This window comes from Eupeodes corollae, chromosome 3 (assembly GCF_945859685.1).
Source record: "Eupeodes corollae chromosome 3, idEupCoro1.1, whole genome shotgun sequence".
NCBI lineage: Eukaryota > Metazoa > Arthropoda > Insecta > Diptera > Syrphidae > Eupeodes > Eupeodes corollae.
Window position 1 is genome coordinate 126,471,634 of NC_079149.1, and position 22,542 is coordinate 126,494,175.

The 22,542-nt window shown below is 33.7% G+C and overlaps 1 protein-coding gene across 2 annotated transcripts; it reads left to right on the forward strand.

Moving 5' to 3' along the window:
* The first annotated feature begins 9,655 nt into the window (after nt 1–9,655).
* Nucleotides 9,656–19,720, forward strand: LOC129952378 (RUS family member 1). Of its 2 annotated transcripts, XM_056064934.1 has the most exons (6): nt 9,656–10,118; nt 10,193–10,269; nt 15,002–15,184; nt 15,269–15,719; nt 15,780–16,270; nt 16,330–19,720. In XM_056064934.1, the coding sequence occupies exons 2-6, from the start codon at nt 10,203–10,205 to the stop codon at nt 16,389–16,391; spliced, it is 1,254 nt and encodes a 417-aa protein (XP_055920909.1). In that variant the 5' UTR covers nt 9,656–10,118; nt 10,193–10,202; the 3' UTR covers nt 16,392–19,720. The 2 variants fall into 2 exon arrangements, with proteins under 2 accessions (XP_055920909.1, XP_055920908.1); XM_056064933.1 differs by having other exon boundaries at nt 9,656–10,269.
* The last annotated feature ends 2,822 nt before the right edge of the window (nt 19,721–22,542 follow it).

A 22,542-nucleotide genomic window follows, 5' to 3' on the forward strand; every position in this document is an offset into this window, starting at 1 on the left:
CATATATAGTACAGTGAGAAATTTTCAACAAAACGATCCACAGTAGCCAGATTTTTATATTTAAAAATTGGTACAACTGAAAAAAGATCTGTCAGAATAATAATTTAAAAAAAAAAACACAAATAGAAGAAAGTTTTGTGAAAATCAAATGTTAAAATTAACTTAGCAAAAAAAAGTAACTAAAATGGACAATTTTCAAGAACAAATGGTAAGTAAACATTTGGAAATTTAGATTATATAAAAAAAAGAGTAATTTAATAATTGCTTCAAGGAGGGGTGCGTTCGTAGACTATTACATTAACATGTGGTGTTGAAACGAGCATAAAGATCGCCTCAATTGTAGCATATTCTTATATGGCGCTAAACTAATCAATTCTTCATTGTTTAACACGAATCAAACTATCTCACTTGCACTTCACACATTGAAACACCATTTGCATTTTAGAAAGTGCTTTTAAACTTAATCATTTTTAAATCTTTTTGTGTAATGGAAACACCAAATAGATTTACTTAATCTAAACTGAGATAAACCTTTGGTGGAAACACAGCAAAACTTAATTATCTTCTCTATTTTTTTTCTGTTGGAAAAAAACCAGTTACTCCATTAACAAAACAAAATAAAATCAACAGCAACAGATTGATCTTTTTCCCCAATGGAAAACACATACAAAATTCCAAATGCACAATTACTCAACGAACAAAGCCATCGAGATACAAATGCAATATCAATCGTACCAACATTTGAGAACGAAATAACATAAGATCTATTCGAGACTCGTATAAATGTCAAAAAACTCACCATAGTAAGATTCTACTCTAACTTTTTTCGGTGTTATTTATTGCTTTTGTTATTCGTGTAAAATCCGACTATACTATGGATAGATTTTCCAACAAAACACGGGTAATCTCCTAAAAAATAAAATTTGTATGAATCATTCAAGAATCAGGAAATTTCGAGGTTACAAAGAGATATCTTCAATTTTAAAATAAAAAGTTCTTTATATTTTCCACAACAAATGCAACAATATTTTGTTTTTCACACATTTTTCATCTCTTTTAATACAAAAATCCAATGTCAAATATTGACAGTGCGTTCACGATCTAGTAGAACACTAAAAATGTCAATTATTTTAACTAATTTCAACAATTCATTACAATATCTCTTGCGAAATTTTCTTTGACACAGTAAGAAAAAGAACAGACCACAAAATTAAAGAACGAAAGAAACGAACTCATTTTAGGCACCAGTTGCACTAAAAGTTATTTATTTCCTTTGAGAATATGTGATATTATGTTTGCTTTTTTAGAACTGTCAAAATATAAAAGTAATAATTCAACAAAATTTATTTCAGTTCAATTAAAAGAAAAACGACTCTGGTTGCCAATTGACAGATTATAATCAGCAAAAAGTCTACAGACATGTCAAACTTAATTTTATGTTTGACTTTGACATTTATGGTTTTTTCGTTAAGTTAAACTGTTTCCTCCATATTTATTTATTAAAACCCAACTTGATTTTTTTTTCAAAATCAAATGGATTTCTAAAATAAGCTCTAAGTCATGCTCGAGAATGTTTTACACCATGTCCTTTTCTTAGAAAGCTCAACTACCTCAATCAACGTAGGATGCATAAAATGCTCGTAAAGTGGTCCCGAACAGTGCCTAATAAGCCCTTGCCAACGCAAATACATAGTCATAATAACTCATCTTATTGCGTTAAGTCCAACGCATCCTAAGTTACTCATGAACACTCTCTAGGCAATTTGCAATCATACCTATATATTGTGCAAATGTCCTAGAAAAAAAAGGTGTGAATATAACCATTTTCCATTTAAGCTGTGCAATCTTCTACTGTAGAGCCTACCTCCCTTAAAGCCTTAATCTATTATATTCAAAAGCCTCTTATAAAGTCCTGCGATGCGAACGCATTTACGACATCAAAAACTACTGCATTCCTTGTGTTCTCTGACGGTAGCACGGTGTCTATGCATTATGCCAGAATGTCATTCTATGCCAGGAACGCTGCACTGGCTGACTCGCTGGAATCGGGGATGCGGGATACTCTGGTAAAGCGAATTAAATCTATTTTTATGGCCAGAGCCACTGTGGTTAAATTGCCAAGTTGTAACATTTGTTTGCCATAGATTTGCCAGCAATTTGAGTTCCTACGGTCAAGGCCGTAATTACGCAGAGAGTGTGCCCCCAGAAAGGAGTGCAAAAAGTACTCGAACAGCGCTGCGTGACGCAGGTAGTAACCAAAGTAAAAATGAAATAAATTAGGCACTAAGGATTATCTGAAATTAGCGGGTGGCTGGATGACATTCATATTAACTGCTTCTTGTAGACGAAACGAAAACGAACACAGCCCAAAGATGCTGATAATATAAAAGGTACACATTTGCCTTTTGTGTGCGATTAAGTAATTTTCAAGTCATGCTTTTTGCTTGTTCCCTTCGCAATTATGTAATTTATCAATTCACCTTCGAATTGAGGGCTCCTCCAGTCTTGGTTCAATTCACTCGCTGATCCTTTGGCAACTGGAAAATCATCAAAGTATGGGATGATGTTATGGGAACGGGTTAGAAGCCAGTGTTGGGCCTGAAAGTGCAATTTACAATCATGTCGCATTCTTTTAAGCACCAATTTCTGAGCTTCTGATGTTGGTAACGTGTATTCAGCAAAGAGGTATGTTCACAATGCGCCGCCAATAGTACCTAAAGTAGTTTGCTTTTGAAACTCGCTTTTTCTTGGCAATAATAACAATGAAAAAAGAATGAGGATAATCTATAACACATTCATTTTTTGAAATGGTTTCTTTGATGGTGCTCTGGGGATAGAGATATAGAGTTCCAATCAGCTGTTGACTAAGGCAAAGGATGTAGGGTTTGGGATGATTTCTTATTGTGTGCCTTGAGTTCCAAACCAACAGCAACGATTAATGGAGCATTATTATCATTGGAGTCTTTTTTGTATTCTTTTATCTTTGCCAGAATGAGATACAAGCTTTGAAGAATTTATTATGTGTCCTGAGTGTTGCACATGCCTATTTTTCTCTTTCAATTTGTCGTAATTTTGTATTTTTATTTCGCATCTAGCTTAGAGCTAATCGGAGATACGTCAAAGTCTTTATTTCGCCCTCAATCTGTAAATATTTTACTTACATTGTAAATATTACTGACTTCTTGTTAACAGAGCCACCTGTAGGGCTTAAAATAAACAAGATTGCAAAAATTGCTTGTTAGCAAAAATGTCAATAAAATAAATGTTGACATTTGAAAAAGAATGTTCGCTGGAAACTTCAAGTTTTCATATTACCAAACAAGTTCATTCTAAATTCGTTGATTTAGAAGACGTGTCACGTTATTGTGAATGGTGAATTTTTTATTTGACAGTTAATATCTAAAAACGTCGTTTTGTTGAAAATAAACTTTTAATATATACAAACTTTTCTACCAAAAGAATTTGCATTCTTCTAAATCCGTTCAATGGCATTTAAACTATTATTTGTCGTTATTACAAGGCAAATGTTTATAAGAATATCGTTTGTACATAAGTGGTTTACTAACACGAAGCTTTTTCCAATCAGCTGTCAAAAAAGAAAATAAGACGAATTTTGTTCGTCGTTTAAAAACCTTGAACTTCACCATAATAAAAATGTTATTTTTACTAGAATGTTGACAGTTTGGCCATTGGGTTTAAGGGTGTGCTCACAGTTTTTCAACAAGTTATGTTCCTTGAGATTGTGAAGTTTGACATATCTTTTGGCATTTGAAAAAAGTGTTTGAAGGTAATTTTAAATTTGGGATTAGATTTGAATGTTTTTTTATTCGCTAATTTTTGAGACTTGTCATGTTGTTTTAGATTGTGAATTTTTGTTTGACAGCTCACGTAAATATTAAAAGATGGCTTTTTTTTACATCTTTTATTAGAAAAAAAACATGTATAATTTGATGGTCTCTTTGCTTTGAAAATTTCAAAGTAAATCAATATGGTTTCTGATGAGTTGTCAGAATTAGAAAAAAAATTCAAAGAGTAAGATTTGACATAAAAAGAGCTTTCTCAAGTTAGCCGTTCCAATGTGGCATAAGAATTGGAAGTGATCTCCATTATTGACAAAATTCACTTACAGGAATTTTTGACAGTTTAAAGTCACTAAACTTTGATTTTTTATCAGCTGTCACATCAAAAATGGATTTTTTGTATAAGGGGGTTATTAGACGTCCTTTCATATCAGCGAACTTCTTTTCCAAAAAGAGCTTTAAAAAAGATAATAGTACTCACTTATTCTGTAAATTTGTAAATGTTTCTTTTTTTCTTAATAATGTGATGTAACTGTGGCTTTTACTAAAAATGTTTGATATTGACAGTTTGGTTACTGACTTAAGAGTATGTTCACAGTGCTAATCAAAGTTGTAGAGCCAAGTTTGGTTTATCATGAAACATCTTTAAATTATTTTCAAATATTTCCACAAGCTGTATTGCTCGCTATTTCGAAGCCAGTTTAGCAGAAAGAATAACAGCAAGTAATTTGACAATCAGTATAATAATTAGATCAATCAAGTGGAATCTGATTTGTCACATTAGCTGTTTAACTATTAAAATAATTTGACGTATACCTCTGAGTGCATTCCTTTGGTCATTTTAACTTTTCTGAAGGTGAACTGTCATTTTTTTCTACAAATGATAAACCAATGCAAAACCCAATTAAAATCACATTTGCAATGTAAAAACTTGAATCTGTTGACACATAAATACATTTAAATAACAACAGAGATACAAATTAGTTATTATAACCTTATAGAAATTACTTATTGTAGAAACTCACTCAAGTGTTACCAAATTATTGTCAAAGTAACAACGATTTGCTATTGTATAAATTTATATCAGATTAAGATAAAAAATTAGTGCAACGACAACTGAACTGTCAACTATTGAAGTCTCCATAAATTGCATTAGATCATTTATATGTCTGCAATAAAAAGTAGTATATTTTTTATTTTCTATTTCTGGCTATTAAAATAATTTTTAGCCTCCAACGCGCGTTTACAAAGTTGCATCCACACATGTAAATTAATTGTTAAATCAATTTCGATGTTTCCTCTTTTTGTTTGACTTTACGCGATGCAGTTTAAATGTTTTTAATTTGAATATAATTATTTAATTTATTAACCCAACCTAATAATTACATGATCAAGATTAAATATTGAAGATAACAAAAAACTAACGAGTTCAAGTTCAGATACTCCATTATTATTTTCTAGTCAGTTCAATAACCTTTTTTTTAAATTGGTACTCGAATTCTTGTTTGGTAATGATGGGTGTTGTAAAATTTCTTGCCATTCATTTAAAAAGGCGGTTTAACAACCTTTCTCTTATTTGAACTCAATTCTTTCGTGAAAATTTGTAAAGAAACAATTTACCTGCTATAATAAATCAATCAGCAAATTATTTGATGAAGAAAAACTAATATTTCTTTTTTTGTAAGTCTTTTGTAATGAGAGGAAGGTATGAGGTTCAAGCTTAATTTACCTTGAGGGCTTTTTTATTTGATATGATAGTTATACAATTGTTGTAACTTTTATGTAGTATGTAATTTGTTACACATTATTCTATTTAACTGATCATTTTGTTGTTATTCTTATGAGAAATAAAAATCAATCAACCTTATAAGTTATTGTTATGATGATACCATAATGATAGTGATTTGTTAGTAATTTTAATTGGATAATTTTTAAAGAAATATAATTTAACAGATCACGTAACCTAAAAGTATTAAAATATCCAAGTTTTGATTTTATCAATATCGAGATCACCTGGGTAATGGTAAAGTGTACCATTTAAATGGATTAATGTTACGATTACATTTATACTTTTAATCAAAATTAATTTTTGACGTTTAAAATTATGTATAGATCCTTTTTAGACCATCATCGTCGTTTTTAGTTGAAGTTTATTTTCTGACAGTGATAAGTTGGATTAGGAAGATATTTACTTGGAATTAAATTGATTATTATTTCTATAAAAATGTTTAAATAAAAATTCATGACAAACAGTTAATCGTGTTTATTTTTAGAACCTGTCAAAATTTGTAGCTAGGTTTTAGATAACTCAGTTTATCATTTTGAGTAATTAAAAAAATGTTTGCCTCACTTCTCCAACTCGTTTTACATGAAGTGGAAGTAATCTAAAACTATAAGACGTCAAAATGATTCACCTCAAAAGTGTTCCTATATAATTTGGAACATCAAAATTCTAGTATACATTTTGACATTGACATCTGTCTGTCATAAGAGATTCGTTCGTAAGAAGTGCACAAAAAATCTCCAAATATAAATTACCATTGATAAAACCTTTTTCATGACAAGAATTACCCTTGGTAATGGTCAATTCCTGCAATTACTCGCACACAGGAATGGTTGAGAGTTGTAAGTCACTAGGCCCTGTTTCTCTACGGACTGTTGCTCCACCTAATTTATTTTATTTTTATTGAACAAAATCTGCAAACAAAGTTATTCAACATGACATTAAATCCAAATGAAAAATCTTCATGGAATAAGTCTCCAACCAATTATATCCAGTCTTTCCCTAATCTCCAAGAAGTCACCAATCCCACTGCTTAAACATTGGTTTTGGACATTTTGACAAGGACGTTTTCAAAATTGGGATTCCGGCGCTGGAGATTTCGGATATTGGATTTGGGTATTTTAGTTTGAAGAATAAGTGTGGAAAATAAGTGCATACGAACTTTCAGGAAAAGTTTATTAAACCATAAAAAAAATTATGATGAGTTTTTGATTAGTGTTCATCATATTGGAATTGATCATGATATAATATTGAGTCCATAGTGAACACTTCTAAACCAACAACTTGTAAGAAAGTATGTATCATAATAATAATTTAATCTCAAGCTTTTTAAAATGTTGAGCCATTTAGGGCCACTTATAGCTATCATTGATTTTCATTATTAAAACAAATTATTGAATTTTGTTATAGGACGTTTATAGCTTCCATTGAAAATTTTTGTCATTGGATATTTCAGCAGGAGAAGGAAATCTAAACACAATTCCATATTCCCTATAACCTAGCAATCTAATTAGCTTTCCATCTCTTTCCATCCTTTTTGAATTGTGCGATTAAAATTTCTTGAAACTCGAATCATAAAAATTGTGTTCTTAGATTATTGACAGTAAAAGTAAGAATTTTGTATGAGAATTTTTATTTTTATTTTTGAGAATACGTGAAAGTTAGAAATATAAACTGGCCTTAGAATTTGCTGATTGAAATCCACCGTACGTTTTTTTTCTGACAGAAATTGGTCATTGGAATTGTATGAAATTGAAACATAAATCAGTGGAACGATTCACTTCACTTTTAGCATATTACAATCAGAAAGTCCAGAGTCGATCAAATATTCACATTATGTCAGATCCTGCAAAAAACCCAAGAACACCAAATCGACACCCACCACCTTTTCGTCGATTTCAAGGCCACATATGACAGCATCTACAGGGATGAGCTGTATAGAGCCATGTCTAGTTTTGGCATCCCTGCCAAACTCGTCCGTTTGTGCAGGATGACCATGGAGTATTCACGCTGCTCCATAAAGGTTAGAAACAACTTAACAGAACCTTTTGATGTCAAAAAAGTTTTAAGGCAAGGTGATGTGCTGTCATGCGATTTTTTTAACATCGTACTTGTAAGAATATTGCATAGCTCACACGTCAACACTAGAGGCACTATCTTTCAAAAGTCTGTCCAATTACTAGCATATGCTGATGACATTGAAGAACTCAGCATATGCTTATAACATTGACAGAACTCAGCGTGATGTCAATGGGGCTTTTGGAAGTATTGGGGCAGAGGCGATGAGGACAAAACAAAGTACATGCCATCGTCAAGAAAGGACCTACAACACCGACGTCTTGGTCAAAACGTCACCATCGACAGACGTAACTTTGAGGTACCTAGGCTCCACTGTAAACGCAGAAAATAACACCAGCGCTGAGATCAAACGCAGAATAACTCTTGCTAACCCCTGTTTCTTTCGAGTAAAGTTCTCTCTTGAGGGACCTAAGTGTCGCTATATAAAACCCTTATTATTCCCGTCCTGCTATATTGTGCAAAAGCATGGACAAAAGCGGATAAAAGCACCTTGGGTCGGTTCGAGAGAAAAGTTCTTCGTGTGATCTACGGTCCCGTATGTATCGAAGGGTAGGAGTGGAGGAGAAGGTGGAACAACTAGCTGTACAGCGACGTAGACTTAGCCAGAAGGGTAAAAGTCCAACGACTAAGATGGCTGGGTCAAATAGAGCGCATGGAAACCAATGCTCCGGCCCGTAAAGTCTTCGAATCCACACCCACAGGACATCGCAGTAGAGGAAGACCGCGAAGAAGTTTGTTAGGTGAGGCCCTAGTTCACAAAGGACTGTAGCGCCACCTTAAGTAAGTAAGTAAAAAAGAATCAGCTGTTTACGAAAACGAATTTCTATCCGGAAAACAAAAAATGTTCGCTTTGCATAAGTGTGCAAATATACCTTTTTTCTCAAAACCAAAATTCTTTGAAAGTTTTCCCATTGATCAATACATAATCTGTATTTTTATCAAAATTAAACACAGTCAGATATCCATTTAAAAATGTGTCGAAGTTGATTTCAATAATGGCTATAACTTTAACCTTAATAAGAATAACATTTAAGACTAACGTAAATATTTAATTGGATTGTAGATACTTCAACTTTTCAAAACCAATTTCCCACTGTCATTTTGACAGCATAAAAAAAACATATTTGACAGGTCAAAAGAGTTAAGATATGTTGTGATTGGCAATATTCTATTTTTTCAATGTTCTTCATTTTACAAATGACTAAAACACAAAATTTTAAAAGGGCAAATAAAATAATTCGATTCTTTTCTACACCAGATGTCAAAAAAATTATGTTCTTTATTCTTTGTTGCATAAAATTATTCTAGGGACATTGAAACACCGTAAAATGTCAGACATTTTTAACTTGACTTGAAAGCATCAAGTCAAGTTAAACATTTAGATCCTTTTAAAATTTTGTGTTTAAGTCATTTGTAAAATGATGAACATTGAAAAAATAGAATATTGCCAATCACAACATATCTTAACTCTTTTGACCTGTCAAATATTTTTTTTATGCTGTCAAAATGACAGGCTAGAGGTACACAGGTCTACACTCGTTAAGATAAGAAGATAAGTTATTGGTAAAGAGTTTTTAAACTAAAAAATCAGATTTTAGTTTTTTAAATTGTTATTTAAATTACAACTGTCTTTACAAAATCCAATTTCTTTTAACATCCTTTAATTTCCGTCCATTAATTTTCCGCATCCACTGTACTTTTAAAAACAAACAAGTGCAATTGCACTGCCCTCAACTCACCTAAATAGCACGTGTTTCGTTAAAATCGATGTAAACAAAACCCAAGGCACAAACCAAAACGTGTTCATTTTTGTTGGTAAACAAACTCATATCCACCACGCACCATCATCTCCATCACGCAAACTCAACGAACAGCTGTCCACCAACAACTACTCATCTCTCTTGCACTCATAGACACTGCCAATCCGCGCCATGTCAAACAAAATTTTGTTATGGAAACGTCAAAACAAGTGCAGAATTTTTCTCACCTGCACTGTAGTCGGTCCATCATCAAAGTCAAACCAAACGCAAACCAAAAACACGACCAAAACTTTAAACAATCTTTGAAAATAAAGTTAATAAAATATTAAGAAATCAATAAAAGCCTCCAATTGGTCGAAAAGAAAATAAATTCTGTGATTTTAAAGTCAATTAAATGATAGTTCATGTGTAGAGTAGTGTAGAGTCAATAGAAATAAGTAAGAAGTTCGTAAGGATTGGAATAGGATTGTGTAATTATTGTGTAGGGAAGACGACGACGACAAAGGACCATCAAATTAAGGCCTAAAATAACGCCAAAGTTTATCCACAGGAACGAAAACAAAACTCATAAACTGTGCTCCGTATGCCAACATTCATTTTCATCAGGAGAGAATCGGGAATAGAAAAACATTGTTTTATTTGTGTGTTCGTCTCGTGTATAATTCTAAATAACTCGGCGGCGTTGTTGCATCTCAAGTGGGTTGTGAAGTAGTTTCCTCTTGTTTTATTTCTATTTTTCTGTTCTGTTGGCTATATTGTGAGAATTATAGTGGTTAAGCTATGAAGGTGCACTTCAGAGAACAATACGGAACTAAGGGGGAGGAGATCCTTTATGTGACACCAGCAGGTAAGTGTGGAGCGGAAGTAGGTATAGTGCTTGACTTGGCACAAATATAAAATGTATACCTATATAAAAAAAATTGTAATTGATGAGGCACCACTTGAGTGTCGAGCACTCGAGCCCCGTTTGTCCGTCCGTTCGAAACCTCTGTGAGCGATGCGGTGCCTCAATCAAGATAGACCGTCATCATCATCAGTAGTGGTGGTGGTTCTGGTGATTGCGACTCCTGCAAGTGGAGTTACGTGCCTCCATTTACATCTCAAGTTCAATGTAAATAAATCTGTTGATACCTATGATTTCATCTATAACACTGCTACGACTTCAGTGTGTTTAGGTTCTATAGAATTTTTATTTATGGAATTTATTTGTTTTTTACGATTGATTCAGTTGAATAAATAGCATCATCATACCTACGAGAGGACTGAATACATATATTTTTTAATTATTTTAAATCCTCTTTCCCTCATTTGTCCCAAAATACGAATTCAATCACTGAAATGTAAAATAAAACCTTTTTAATGAAAAATCGACTTGTTTTCAATTTTAAAGTTAACCTCCTCTTGTTTGGAACTCGAAATAGCTTTGCAAATAATGCTTACGTATGTTATACTTGTCGACTTTATTGTATTCAAAGCGCCACGAGTTAAAGTTATTTAAATTTTTAATCTTTATTGACAAGGTCATTAAATGCAATGTACAGTTGCTATGACGTGTAAACAAAACATTTGTAAAGCAGAGAAGCACTTTTTTAGGACTGAGAATAATGTGATATAAAACAATTGAAAGTAAAGAAGTTCGTTCGATAGTTTATGGACTAATTTCCAAACTAGAAAATAGGTACTAATATTTGTTTATTATGTTGACGAAATTTTAACCCTAAACAGTTGGGTTAGTGACGTTTTCACACATTCTCTGATCGAAAATTCCCAAAGTTAAAAACCTAAATCTTCAAAGTGAAATTCCCAAAAAAAAAAATAAGTTCAAGTAGTAACTCGTACAATTAAATTGATCGATTTTAAAGAAACGCTGAAAACTTTCTGCTTACAATGTTTTGAAAAACGTTTTGAACTACTTTTTTGTTTTTTAACGAATTGACCTTTTGAAAAATATCGATCAAATATTAAAGTTATATTAAAACGGGTATTTTTAAAATTAAAGCAGATAGTTGAAGTCAAGTTTTGAATTCAAAACCAGTACTGAGAGTTAACCTCAGTCCGTATTTTAAAAAAAAAGAAATTCGAATCAACTTTATGCTTTTAAAAAGTATTGTTTTATTTCTTAGACAATCTTAATTTTACTGACTAGTGACATTAAAGATGGTGATAAAAAATTTGGAAGATCAACACAAATAATAAGCAACCCAATAACAGACCCCAAAAAACATTGTTCCCAAACTTTATTGTGTGTCGCCTCTCAATAAGTCCGTTGTTGCACGTGGCATGTGGCACCGTCTGGTTGAAACCACATGTCAGTCAAGTCAAGCTCTTGCATTATGGGCAAAAAAAAACTGGATATCATCTCACGGTAGCGCTCACCATTCACAGTTGCGTTACGATTCACATCAGCCCATAAACCACACCAAACTGTGACTGGATGCATTGGTAGCTCTTGCAATGCTTCTGGCTGATATTCCCTCCAAAATCGACAGTTCTGCTAATTTACGTACCCATTGAGCCAAAAATGAGCTTCGACACTGAACACAATTTTTCGGTAAAAAAGTGGATCTTCTGCCAACTTTCCCAGATCCCATTCACCAAAAATTCTACCTCGCAGTAGGTCGCTCGGCCTCAATTATTGCACCAGCTGTATTTTAAAAAGGCATCACACCTAAAGCCTTCAGCAAAATTGTCCGTGTTGTTGAGTACCAGAGGCTCAATTGCTGCGAATGGCGACGAATCGATTATTGATGGTGGCTGGCCTATACAGCTGCGATATTTTCTCAGTTCGCACTCTACGTAAAGATTTTGGTAGTTTAATGTCCAACAATATACATTTGGTGCGAAATTTAGTCACTATAGCCCGACTAGTCGCTTCAGTATGTCGATTAAACTGACCATAAAATGGAAGAAGCGCGCGATGAACTTTTTTAACAGAGCACGCATTTTGAAAATAAAATTCAGTAATTTGCCAGCGTTGTTCGTTTGTAAAACGATTCATTGTTGAATTCAAGTCCAAACTGAAGATGTTTGACAGTGAAAAAACACGAAACGTGCGTCAGCTGTTTAAACAAGTGTTGCCAAAAAGATAATAGCTACAAAAATCACAAAAATCAACCTTTGCTAAAGACCTTTTTTCTCACAATTTGATAGAATTAAGCATACAAATATTTTTCGATAGCTACTTTTTAAAACCACAAACAGCAGACTGTCAGTCCTTGATAAATCTTACAGAATATTTTTAAGAAAAAGAAATAAAATGTACCACTGTTTGTGGACATACAGGATGTCTGTTTAGAAATAGTTCCTATATTTTTAAGATTTGTTTTATACTGTGCGCGCACTCAAGGGGTTTTAAATACCCTTTAACAGTGTGAACAATTAGAAAAAGAGGATACGATTGGAAAGGAGATGCTGTTGTACATAAGTTTTGAATATCTAAGCATTGGGCTAGTTCAGACAACCTAAGCGACTTGAAAGTAAGGCAAGTTTCTAGTATCTGATTGGCCAGCTGCCAAAAAATTGCCTTCCAATTAGGGAAACTTTATTGGAAAGTTGACTGGAAAGTTAGTCAAGAAAAATCTCCCTATCAAGTCATGACGTCTACTTCCATCAAAATGACAGTTGATAATGTTATTTCATGTAACTGAGAGCTGAACTTTATTACTCAATGATTTATTTTTTTTTCTGTACAATTTCATTTAATGCTTTCTGTAAAAGGGTTCCTTATCAATTTTTAAAAGAAATAACTTACATTTCTTTACAATACAAAATAGAAATCGTGGTTGACTTGTAGCTTGCCTGAGGAGTGTTTTGAAGACAGTAATTTTGTTGGTACTTTTTGTACTATCAACTTAATTTGCTAAGTAAAGTTTTGAATTTGAAATTCGTGACTCTTGAAAAACTAACCAGTTGCCTTGGTCAAAACTTACGTTCAAATAATGAAGTTGACTGCAAATGAAGTCCCTTATGTTGGCTGAACCTGCCCATTGTAATGAGTGGAAAAAATTTAGCTTGTTAAAGCGTGACAGTGCGTCAAAATTTGTTTCCCTATAGCATTGTTTGTAAAAATATCGATAAAACGGTGATGTTCAAAGCCAAAGCAAATATCTCGGTAAGAGAACGATCGCCTTTTATTTTAAGAGATCTCTTTACGATTACCTACATCAAAAAGACTCAAGTACCAACCCTTATATGAGAATTATACTCGAGTTTTGGACGAATAAAAGCTTTATAAATTACAGCCATATTGGAAAGGGTAACAAACTTTTTGAATCTTTGGAGAAGACTTAAACACTTAGCATCATTTTGGCGATGTCAAAAATGTGATCACTCCACAAGAGATGGATTATAATGGACGAACCAAGAACTGAAAACTGTTCAGTCTCCTCGATGCCAGTTGCATCCATTTATAGTGGCATTGGGAGAGGGTTACGCTTTTGCAACAGTAGACAGTATTAGTTTCTCGAAGCATTTAAATTGGACAATGCTGTGAAGATTAAAATTTAATAAGCATATCTTTAACCTCCCGTTAGTAGTCCACATCCAAAGGGAAGAGGGTGAGAATTTAAAAACGATTATGAAAGCTGAAGGTACTTTTCATCATCGAAACAATTAAGTGGATTAAAACTTTCAAACAAAAGATAATTTTCAAAAAATAAAAAAAATAGTCGGGGAGCAAATCTATCCCTGGGTCACACCCGAGTTTCTTTTATAAAAATCAAATTTGATGCCGTTCATTTCTATTAAACTTGATTAAGAAAATACCTGCAAAATATGTAAGTAACAACTCAATGAAAACTTGACGAACAGAATGAGTATCAGCTCATCATTTATGTAAAGATTGGAACGACAAGGGACGCAACCTTAATCTATACCAATCTTCCTCGAACTTCAACATAACCTAATCCTAATCATATCCTCGCACAATGGACCCATAGAGCTCCGAGTAAGATATGACTTGGCTCTTGATTGACTTCAGTGAACATTTCTTGGTAAGCTAAATAACTGCCCTTGAAAGGTGGACGTTCACTTGGATTGTATCTTGTTGATTGCATTTTTATAGTCACAAATCGCAAACACCTAAAGCAAAGCGTCCTATTTTTAGACTTCTTGTCTCTCGATAAAAATAAAATCCTTAAAAATACCAATATTTCGTCGCATCTAAGTTTTAAAGAAATAAAACAAAAAAGTACTACAACTCTCATAGGACTAAGTACAAAAGACTTTAAAACAAAATCAGAATAATTGGTGCATTGAATGTATTCCCTACATTCCCAATAGGACTTCTCCAGCCCTGACATCAAAATGCAATTCATTCAATTCCAAGAAACAAAATAATCAATTTCTGTTTGTATTCAATTTGCCTAAAACAAAATCCCCCAATCCCAGAACAAAGTCCCAAGTGGCAAAAGAAGAAATATTCCAAGTTGCAATTTCTAATGAGAGGGCATTTTAACATTCATTCACTTTGTCTTAAATAAAGAAAATGTAAAACGTGATCTTATCAATTATTTATTTCACTTTTAATCTGAATAAAACATAAAAAAAAACAACCCTCGTAAACTCTTTTTCTTTTTCAGATCAAAACAGTATAGTGCGAGTCCCCTTGAAGGGTGACCGAAATGTAATCCGGGAAAAGTTTTTCCTATTCCGTCTGTTGCAAAAAATATTCCTCCCCAAGGGTTATCCGGATAGTGTAAGCGAAGACTATGCTGCATATCAAATATGGGACACAGTGCAGGCATTTTGCAGTACAATATGCGGTAAGCATTTAATAAAATTAGTTCATGTCCATTCCAAATTGTCATTGTCCGACTTCCACTTCCACTTTCTGTCTCTCTTGCCAGGCACACTTTGTACACATGCAATACTTAAAGGCATTGGAGTGGGCAGTGATAGTGTGAGTGCCTATTCAGCCACCGTAACATGGATATTCAAAGAGGGTAGTGGTCATATCGGGAGGATATTGTTCTCGTGGTGGAAGGGCTCCCAACTCGATGTGGACTCGAAGAAATGGAGACTGAGAGCGGATTTTATAAATGACGTTGCAATGGGTGTTGAAATCTATATTCTTCCAAAATACCCACTCTACTCGACTTACATCCTTTGCTCAACGACTGTTTTGAAGGCGATAGTTGGAGTGGCTGGAGGAGCGACACGAGCTGCTCTCACACAACACCATGCGGTGCGTGGCAATTTGGCCGATGTCGCTTCGAAGGACAGTTCTCAGGAGACTTGTGTGAATCTAATTGCTTCCTTTTGTGGTCTGTATCTATTGACTGTTATTAAAAATCAAACGTAAGTAGAAGCGAAAAGTGAGTTGATGACATGAACTTGATTGTATGTGATTCTTTTTAGGATGCTTTACACCGTTTTTGCGATTGTGATCTTTTTACATCTCTATGCCAATATGAAAGCCGTCAAAGCTGTTTGTCTGCGAACCTTCAACGAATCTCGCTATCTCATAGCCCTCGAGGAATTTTTCCGCTCTGGTCGGCTTCTATCGCCGCAACAAGTCAATAAACTGGAGCGAGTGACTATCGGCCAGACTGTATCTGTATCGTTGAACATTCATTTGGGTCTCTCGGCAAAGCATCTGATTGATGAATTCAAAACTAGTCATGTCTTAGAGAACATAGTTTCATCCTTCGATCCTCATGAACGCTTCATCATTGCCGAGAGCAAGAGATTCCTGGGCGTGTATCTGCACTTCGATACACGACAACAGGACGTTCTTAAAGCTTATTTCTTTGCTGTTTCCTATTTGCAGGATCGGAATCAAATCAAAGAGAAATACTGGGAAGTTCAAGGCAAGTGGCAGGAGTTTGTAAGCATGGCTCAGCAAGAGGGTAAGTCAATCTGTGGTTCTTTTTCCTTTGGGAGCTAATCTAAGTCAATTTGAAATTAGGTTGGTTTGTCAACAAACACCTTTTGATGGTTGACGAGTTTCGCCTCGATTGGAAAGCATAGGAAATCTATGCGGACTCTGGTTCCAGCATATTTTCAGTAGGCCAATAACACAACAACCAGAACAACAAAAAGAAATCAACACCACGGACCAATTACACATGAAACTCGTATGTACCCAAAACCCAAACAAATAATATACACATTTTAAATTACCTTAAAGATACAACAAAATATCTTACATAATCCCTTTGGTATTTTATTTGTTCTATACATTTGTTTAGAAACAAATCCCAAAATATACATACTTCTTATTTTGCTTGCTAATTAAAAACTTTTTAATAGTTTAGAAAATATTATTATGCATTTAATTGCTAACCCAAAAGTTGTAAAATACCTTAGGTATTTATTTGATACATATTTTAAATTAATTAGTTAACATGTTTTAACATATCTTACTTAGTAAAACAACAAAAAATTAAAAATAAACTTTTGTATTTTAGTTTATATATTTTATAATATTTCTGTTTTATGTAAATATTTTCAAAAAAAAAACTTAAAACTTTTTATACTAAAACATATAAAAACGAAAAGAAAGAAGAAAAATCACTCAACCCAAAGATAAAACTACAAAAACTCTCTTCCATGCGCAACTCTCTTACCTTAGAAGAACCTTATAAATTTTTGCAATTAAAACAATCTCGAAATTTTTCAAAAAAGTAGTCTAAAAATTAATAATAATAATTATTGGTGTTGTATGAATTTGTGTGTAGTAGATGTTGAAGATGAGTTGTAGCTAAACTAGAAACATTTGAAATTAGATTTTTGATAATAATTGGAACTTAAAAAACAAATTTTGCTCAAATTAGATTATTTTCACATCTTTTTGGAATTAAGTTTAGACAAACGAAAAAATAGCAATGTTGTTTTCTTAGAAAACATTTTCAATGAACTTATGTCGAAATACTTCAGGAACTTGTTGATTTATAATTTAAATCCCGAGACAATAAAAATGAATACCATTTGCACTTTTGGAAAAGTCCTCATCACACCGTTTTTTTAAATGTAAATTAGGTATTTTCTATCTCTCCAAAATCTTTGATTTTGGGCATCTCATCTTTTGCACATTTTCCCATGACATTTGAACCCAAGTGTTTTTCTTTTTTATCCCTGATTAGATTAGAGAATAGATCTTGAAATGTGTCGAGTATGCTTTGAGTATAGTTTGGTCAGAGCACTTTTATTTTGTAGTTTCTATCAAAAGAAAGTAAAATGTCTTTTTTCTCCATAAGCTTTGTCTTTTTATTCAGAGCTCTTATTGAAAAAAAAAATATACCTAAACCCTCTGTTATGTTCGAGCTTATAAAAAAACACAGATTTTGTTGTGATAGCAAAGATATTCTATATAAATAGTAAACAGATATTCCATATAAAATAAAAACAAGCTAATAGACAAAAGTGTTGGCTTTAAAAAAATGTATAAAACTTAAGATTACTTGTTTCCATTTAACGTACATACTTTTTTAAAAAGTCCCTACCATCTAAACGGGGGGGGAAATAAATCCCCTCCCATTGTAAGAAATTCTTGATTTTAACTGTTCGTCATTAAACTTTGTCGCCTGAGTTATCGTACTCTTCCCCTCAATAGAACTTAATGTGTGAGCACCCTTAAACAAATAAGCAAACAATTAATGTCAAACTTATTGAGTTCACAGACAGTGAATGGGCAGGTTCAGACGAAATAAGGGACTTCAAAGTGAGGCAAGTTTCTGGATTGGCAAGCTGCCAAAAAATTATTTTCCAATTAAGACAGCTTTAGTGGAAAGTTAGTAAAGAAAAATCTCCCTAACTAATCAAGTGAAGTCTACTTCTATCAAATTGGCAGTTCATCGTGTTTTTTTAACTTAACTGAAAGCTGAACTTTATTACTCTTTGATTTATGAATTTTCTGCCTTAGTCAAAATAAACGTTCAAAGAATGCAATTGACTGCAAATGAAGTCCCTTGTGTTGTCTAAATCTGCCAAATGTTTATTAATAATGCAAGATCAATGTTCATTTATTTCAGGTTATGGAAAAGATATAGGTTTCCATACCGTTGGTGTTGTCCTTGAGCCCTTTTCAAAGCTTTACTAAAAACATTAATTTTCAAAGCCAGAAAAAAGCTGACATTTTTTACTTTTCTAACATTTCTGAGAAGTTGGGCTTGTGGAATGGGATCCAAGGTCGTACGATTTAACAGTGCTGGACTACTTTTTCTTAGATTATGTAAAGTCGCTTGTCTATGCAGATAAGCTCGAAACGATGGGCGGAGATGAGAATATTTGGCTCGTTATTGATGAAAAACGGCACCAAGATCTGCAGTAATGTGAATATTTGGTCAATGGGGACTTTCCTGGTCTGAAGCAACGCTGATAGGGACCTAACAGGTTGTTGACGAACTGCTTCAGACGCTCACATAATACGACAGAACAACAACAAAGTAGAGGGATGGATGAAATTGTTTTAATTGATTCCTGACATTCCTCTACTAACCGGGACAACTAATAGTTAAGCCAAAAAGGGATCTCTGGGCTACCTCCCCCTTCGATTATAAATAAAGATGGTCCAAATAATAATAATATGCCTCGGATAAATAATAACTTAAATCTAGGATTTTCTGATCCTAGTCACCGAAGAAAACGATGAAGGAATGAATACCGCGCTACCCAAAGAAATTGGCCGAAACATCAAGACCAATGTATCAAGTCAATTCTTGATTGCTTCCTAAAGAAATTATGATCCCTTACTGGGAGAATGTCATGGGACATCTTTCGCTGTCGAAACCACCTGACAGACCTTGCGGAGACTCGTTATTGTTTTTGACAAATCTATCACCGCAATTGAAATAAGACGATATAGGCTATCGATTGGCACATCTCCAGGTCCTGATGGGCTTACTTCTAAAATTTGAAACCGCGTTCCTGACTTTATTTTTGTGGTATGAGTCCAGAACGTACTCTAATCCCGAAGACCTCCACTGCGTCAGATCCGATCGACTTCCACCTATTGCGGTCTCTTTGGTTGTCCTACGTCAGTTCCATAACATCTTGGCCAAACGACTTTCTAATGCTGTAGTACTTGACCTAAGACAACAGGCCTTTGTCGCTTCTGATGGATGTGCTACTAATACCACTCTACTTGATTTGCTTCTTAGATCTCAACACCAATCATTATCCAGCTACTACTTAGCTTAAATCGACGATTCTGTGTCCCACATAATAGGGACCCTACGTTCCTATGGCGCTCCCCTAAACTTCATAGAACATATAAACGATTACTACTTTAGGTCATCAACTAGAATTACAACAAACACATGGACCTCGAGTCCTATTCACGACAGAAATGGTGTTAAACAAGGCGATCCATAGTCACCAATGTTAATATGGTTATCTTCTGAAATCTCTGCCCAAAGAGATTTCATGTAAGATTCTGTCTGCAGAAATTAATTAGCTTTCTTTTGCGGATGATCTCATTCTGTGCGCTTATACCCCTCGGCGATTGCAAAGAATACTCGAGCACACTTAGGCGTTTCTCTCATCATGCGGCATGCATATCAACGTCTCTAAATGCAACACCATCATCATTAAGGGACAAGGTAAATAGAAAAGCACATTGATAGAAAATAGAACCTTCAAGCTAAATAACCAAGAATTAATAGCGCTTAAGCGCTCAGAACATCTCAAATATCTAGGTATTAAATTCAAACCTGAAGGCAAATGCAAAATAGAGGCCCACAATGAATTAGATCCTAATCCTAACGCATTACTGCTGCACCGCTGAAACCCCAGCAACGTTCGCATATCGTACGCATTGTTCTCATTCACCAGCTATACCACAAATTAACATTAGGAAGTGCACATATTAATGCACTTAACGAGGTCAGAAGATGGCTTACTTTGCCAAATGACACGCCCATCGCATATTTTCATGCAAACAGGGCGGTCTCGACATTTCTGCTATGAAACTGATGGCTCCTTGTATAATACTAAACAGACTAAATCGGCTAACCCTTCCTAATTTGGAAGATGTGGTACAAGCCAATACATTCCTAGCCAAGGAAATTGATGCCGCCAAAAGAAGATTAAATATTGGCAATATTAACATTGGAAGCAGATCTGATCTTGATACTTACTGGTCCAAAAAACGTCTTAACTCTGTTGATGGAGCTGGCCTAAGTGGTGCTTCTGGTTGAGAACAAACATCGGTGGGTTCGTGAGCTCCTTACAGGCAGAGACTGAGACTTACCACCCTCGTAGAACCTAGGATATCTACCAATGAAGGCCTTAGGATACCAGATCTGGTGATGAAGGATGGAAACCGAGCTATTTTTATCGACGCTCAAGTCATTTCTGATTCCTGTTCACTAGATTTGGGTCAGAGGAATAAAATAGCTAAATATAATACCGCGTCGGTCAATAATAAACTAAGATCTTTACTTGATGTTGAAGAAATCATTTTTACATCGGCCACCCTTAATTGGAAGGTATTGGGTCAAAGAAAAGTGTTCAAGAACTCCTTGATCTTTGAATGATCAAACTGAAAAACACGGCACTACTATCAACAAGAGTCGTAATAGGGACTACCAGACGCTTCAGGATTTTCAACGAATCTACCTGGTCTAGCAGACGATTTGATCTGGGTTAAATCCCCCCTTTCGATTCCCTACGTTTATTTACGTGCTGCCTGCGTATCAGGCATAATTCAGTACAGCCACTTGATGGATCCTGCGTGGATCCCAAGGTCGTATGAAAAAAAAAGATATAGCTATCTTCACTTCGTCGAGGTCGGGTAGGCCGAATTGTTGATCTGCGTCGCCTAGGTTGAGTGATTCTATCTCCCTTACAGCGGAATTCGGTTCGTCATGGCCGTTATATAATTTGGAGAAGTGGTCTTTCCACATTCTCAACATAGACTGCGGTTCTACTACGATTTTCCCCTGATCGTCCTTACAGGGTTCGGTTCGTGGCTGGTACCCTTGATTAGATTAGTTTACCTCCTGGTGAAACCAATGGTAAATGAATGTTCGGCGTTTTTTAGAGCTTACTGAAAAAAACTATACTCAGCAAATAAATTCACCCAATTTAAATCTCTTTAAGTTAAGATGAAAAGAGATCTTAAAGAGATTTGTTGTCCCTGAAAATTAATTTCCATTTATTTAAAATAAAATAAATCCGAACTCAAGGCCAATGCCTTAGATCATGTAATTGGACGCCTCTGCCTCTGTTGGACTCAAAAGCGAATGTTGAATTCCATAAATAAATGTTTAAAAAAAATAATCAAGTCTTTTTTAAATAAACTTATAGTTTTGTAAAGGATTTACAAATGTTCAAAAACTGACACATTTAAAAAAAAAAACTTGTTTTAATTTTTAAATGTGAATTTTTAAACTTCTTTTACTTTTTACTTAAAGTGCAATGTATTTACAATAACTACTCCTGAAGTTGCCTTTAAAGCCTATCTGAAATTCAACTTTTACCTTGTGTTTAAAGTGAATGATTTCGTCACAAAATCTGCCACTTTTAGAGCTTTAGATATTTTCAAAAAAAAAACTGTTGCAATCATTTATCGTAACTAAGTGTATTTCCGATTTAACTTCAAAGAAATAACAACATTATACAAACTACAAGACGAACTTAACTCCATTCCATTTATATGCAACGAACCTTTAAATTTATCAATTATAGATTGAATTTTCGTTAGAAAAGAAAAAATACAAATCTCATATTTACATTTAAGCTATCAATGTCTTATAAGTAGCATCATTAAATAAATAATTATTCAAAAATAAATTGCACATAAGAATTACAAAAAAATAAATTAAATCTATTTTGCTAGGCTTTTAACAAGAAACAAAAATTACAAAAATCAGTGCAATATTCATATTTATAAACACTAAGAATAGATATTATTAATTTTATTTTTAAAATTAGCACTAATATAATAAATTAAAATAACTTAACTACAAAACATTTCACATTTTAGACAAATAGACATTTTTTAAAATTGAAACAAAAAGAAATAAAATACATTTCATGCATTTCTTGTATAAGCAATTTTTTAATTAAAATGTTTCTTAGCAATAAAATTAGCGCAAAACATTTTTTAAAAGTAGCTTTAATTGAGTTTTTTAAAAATTAAGTTGTATATCTTTTTAAATGTTAAGAGTAGAATATA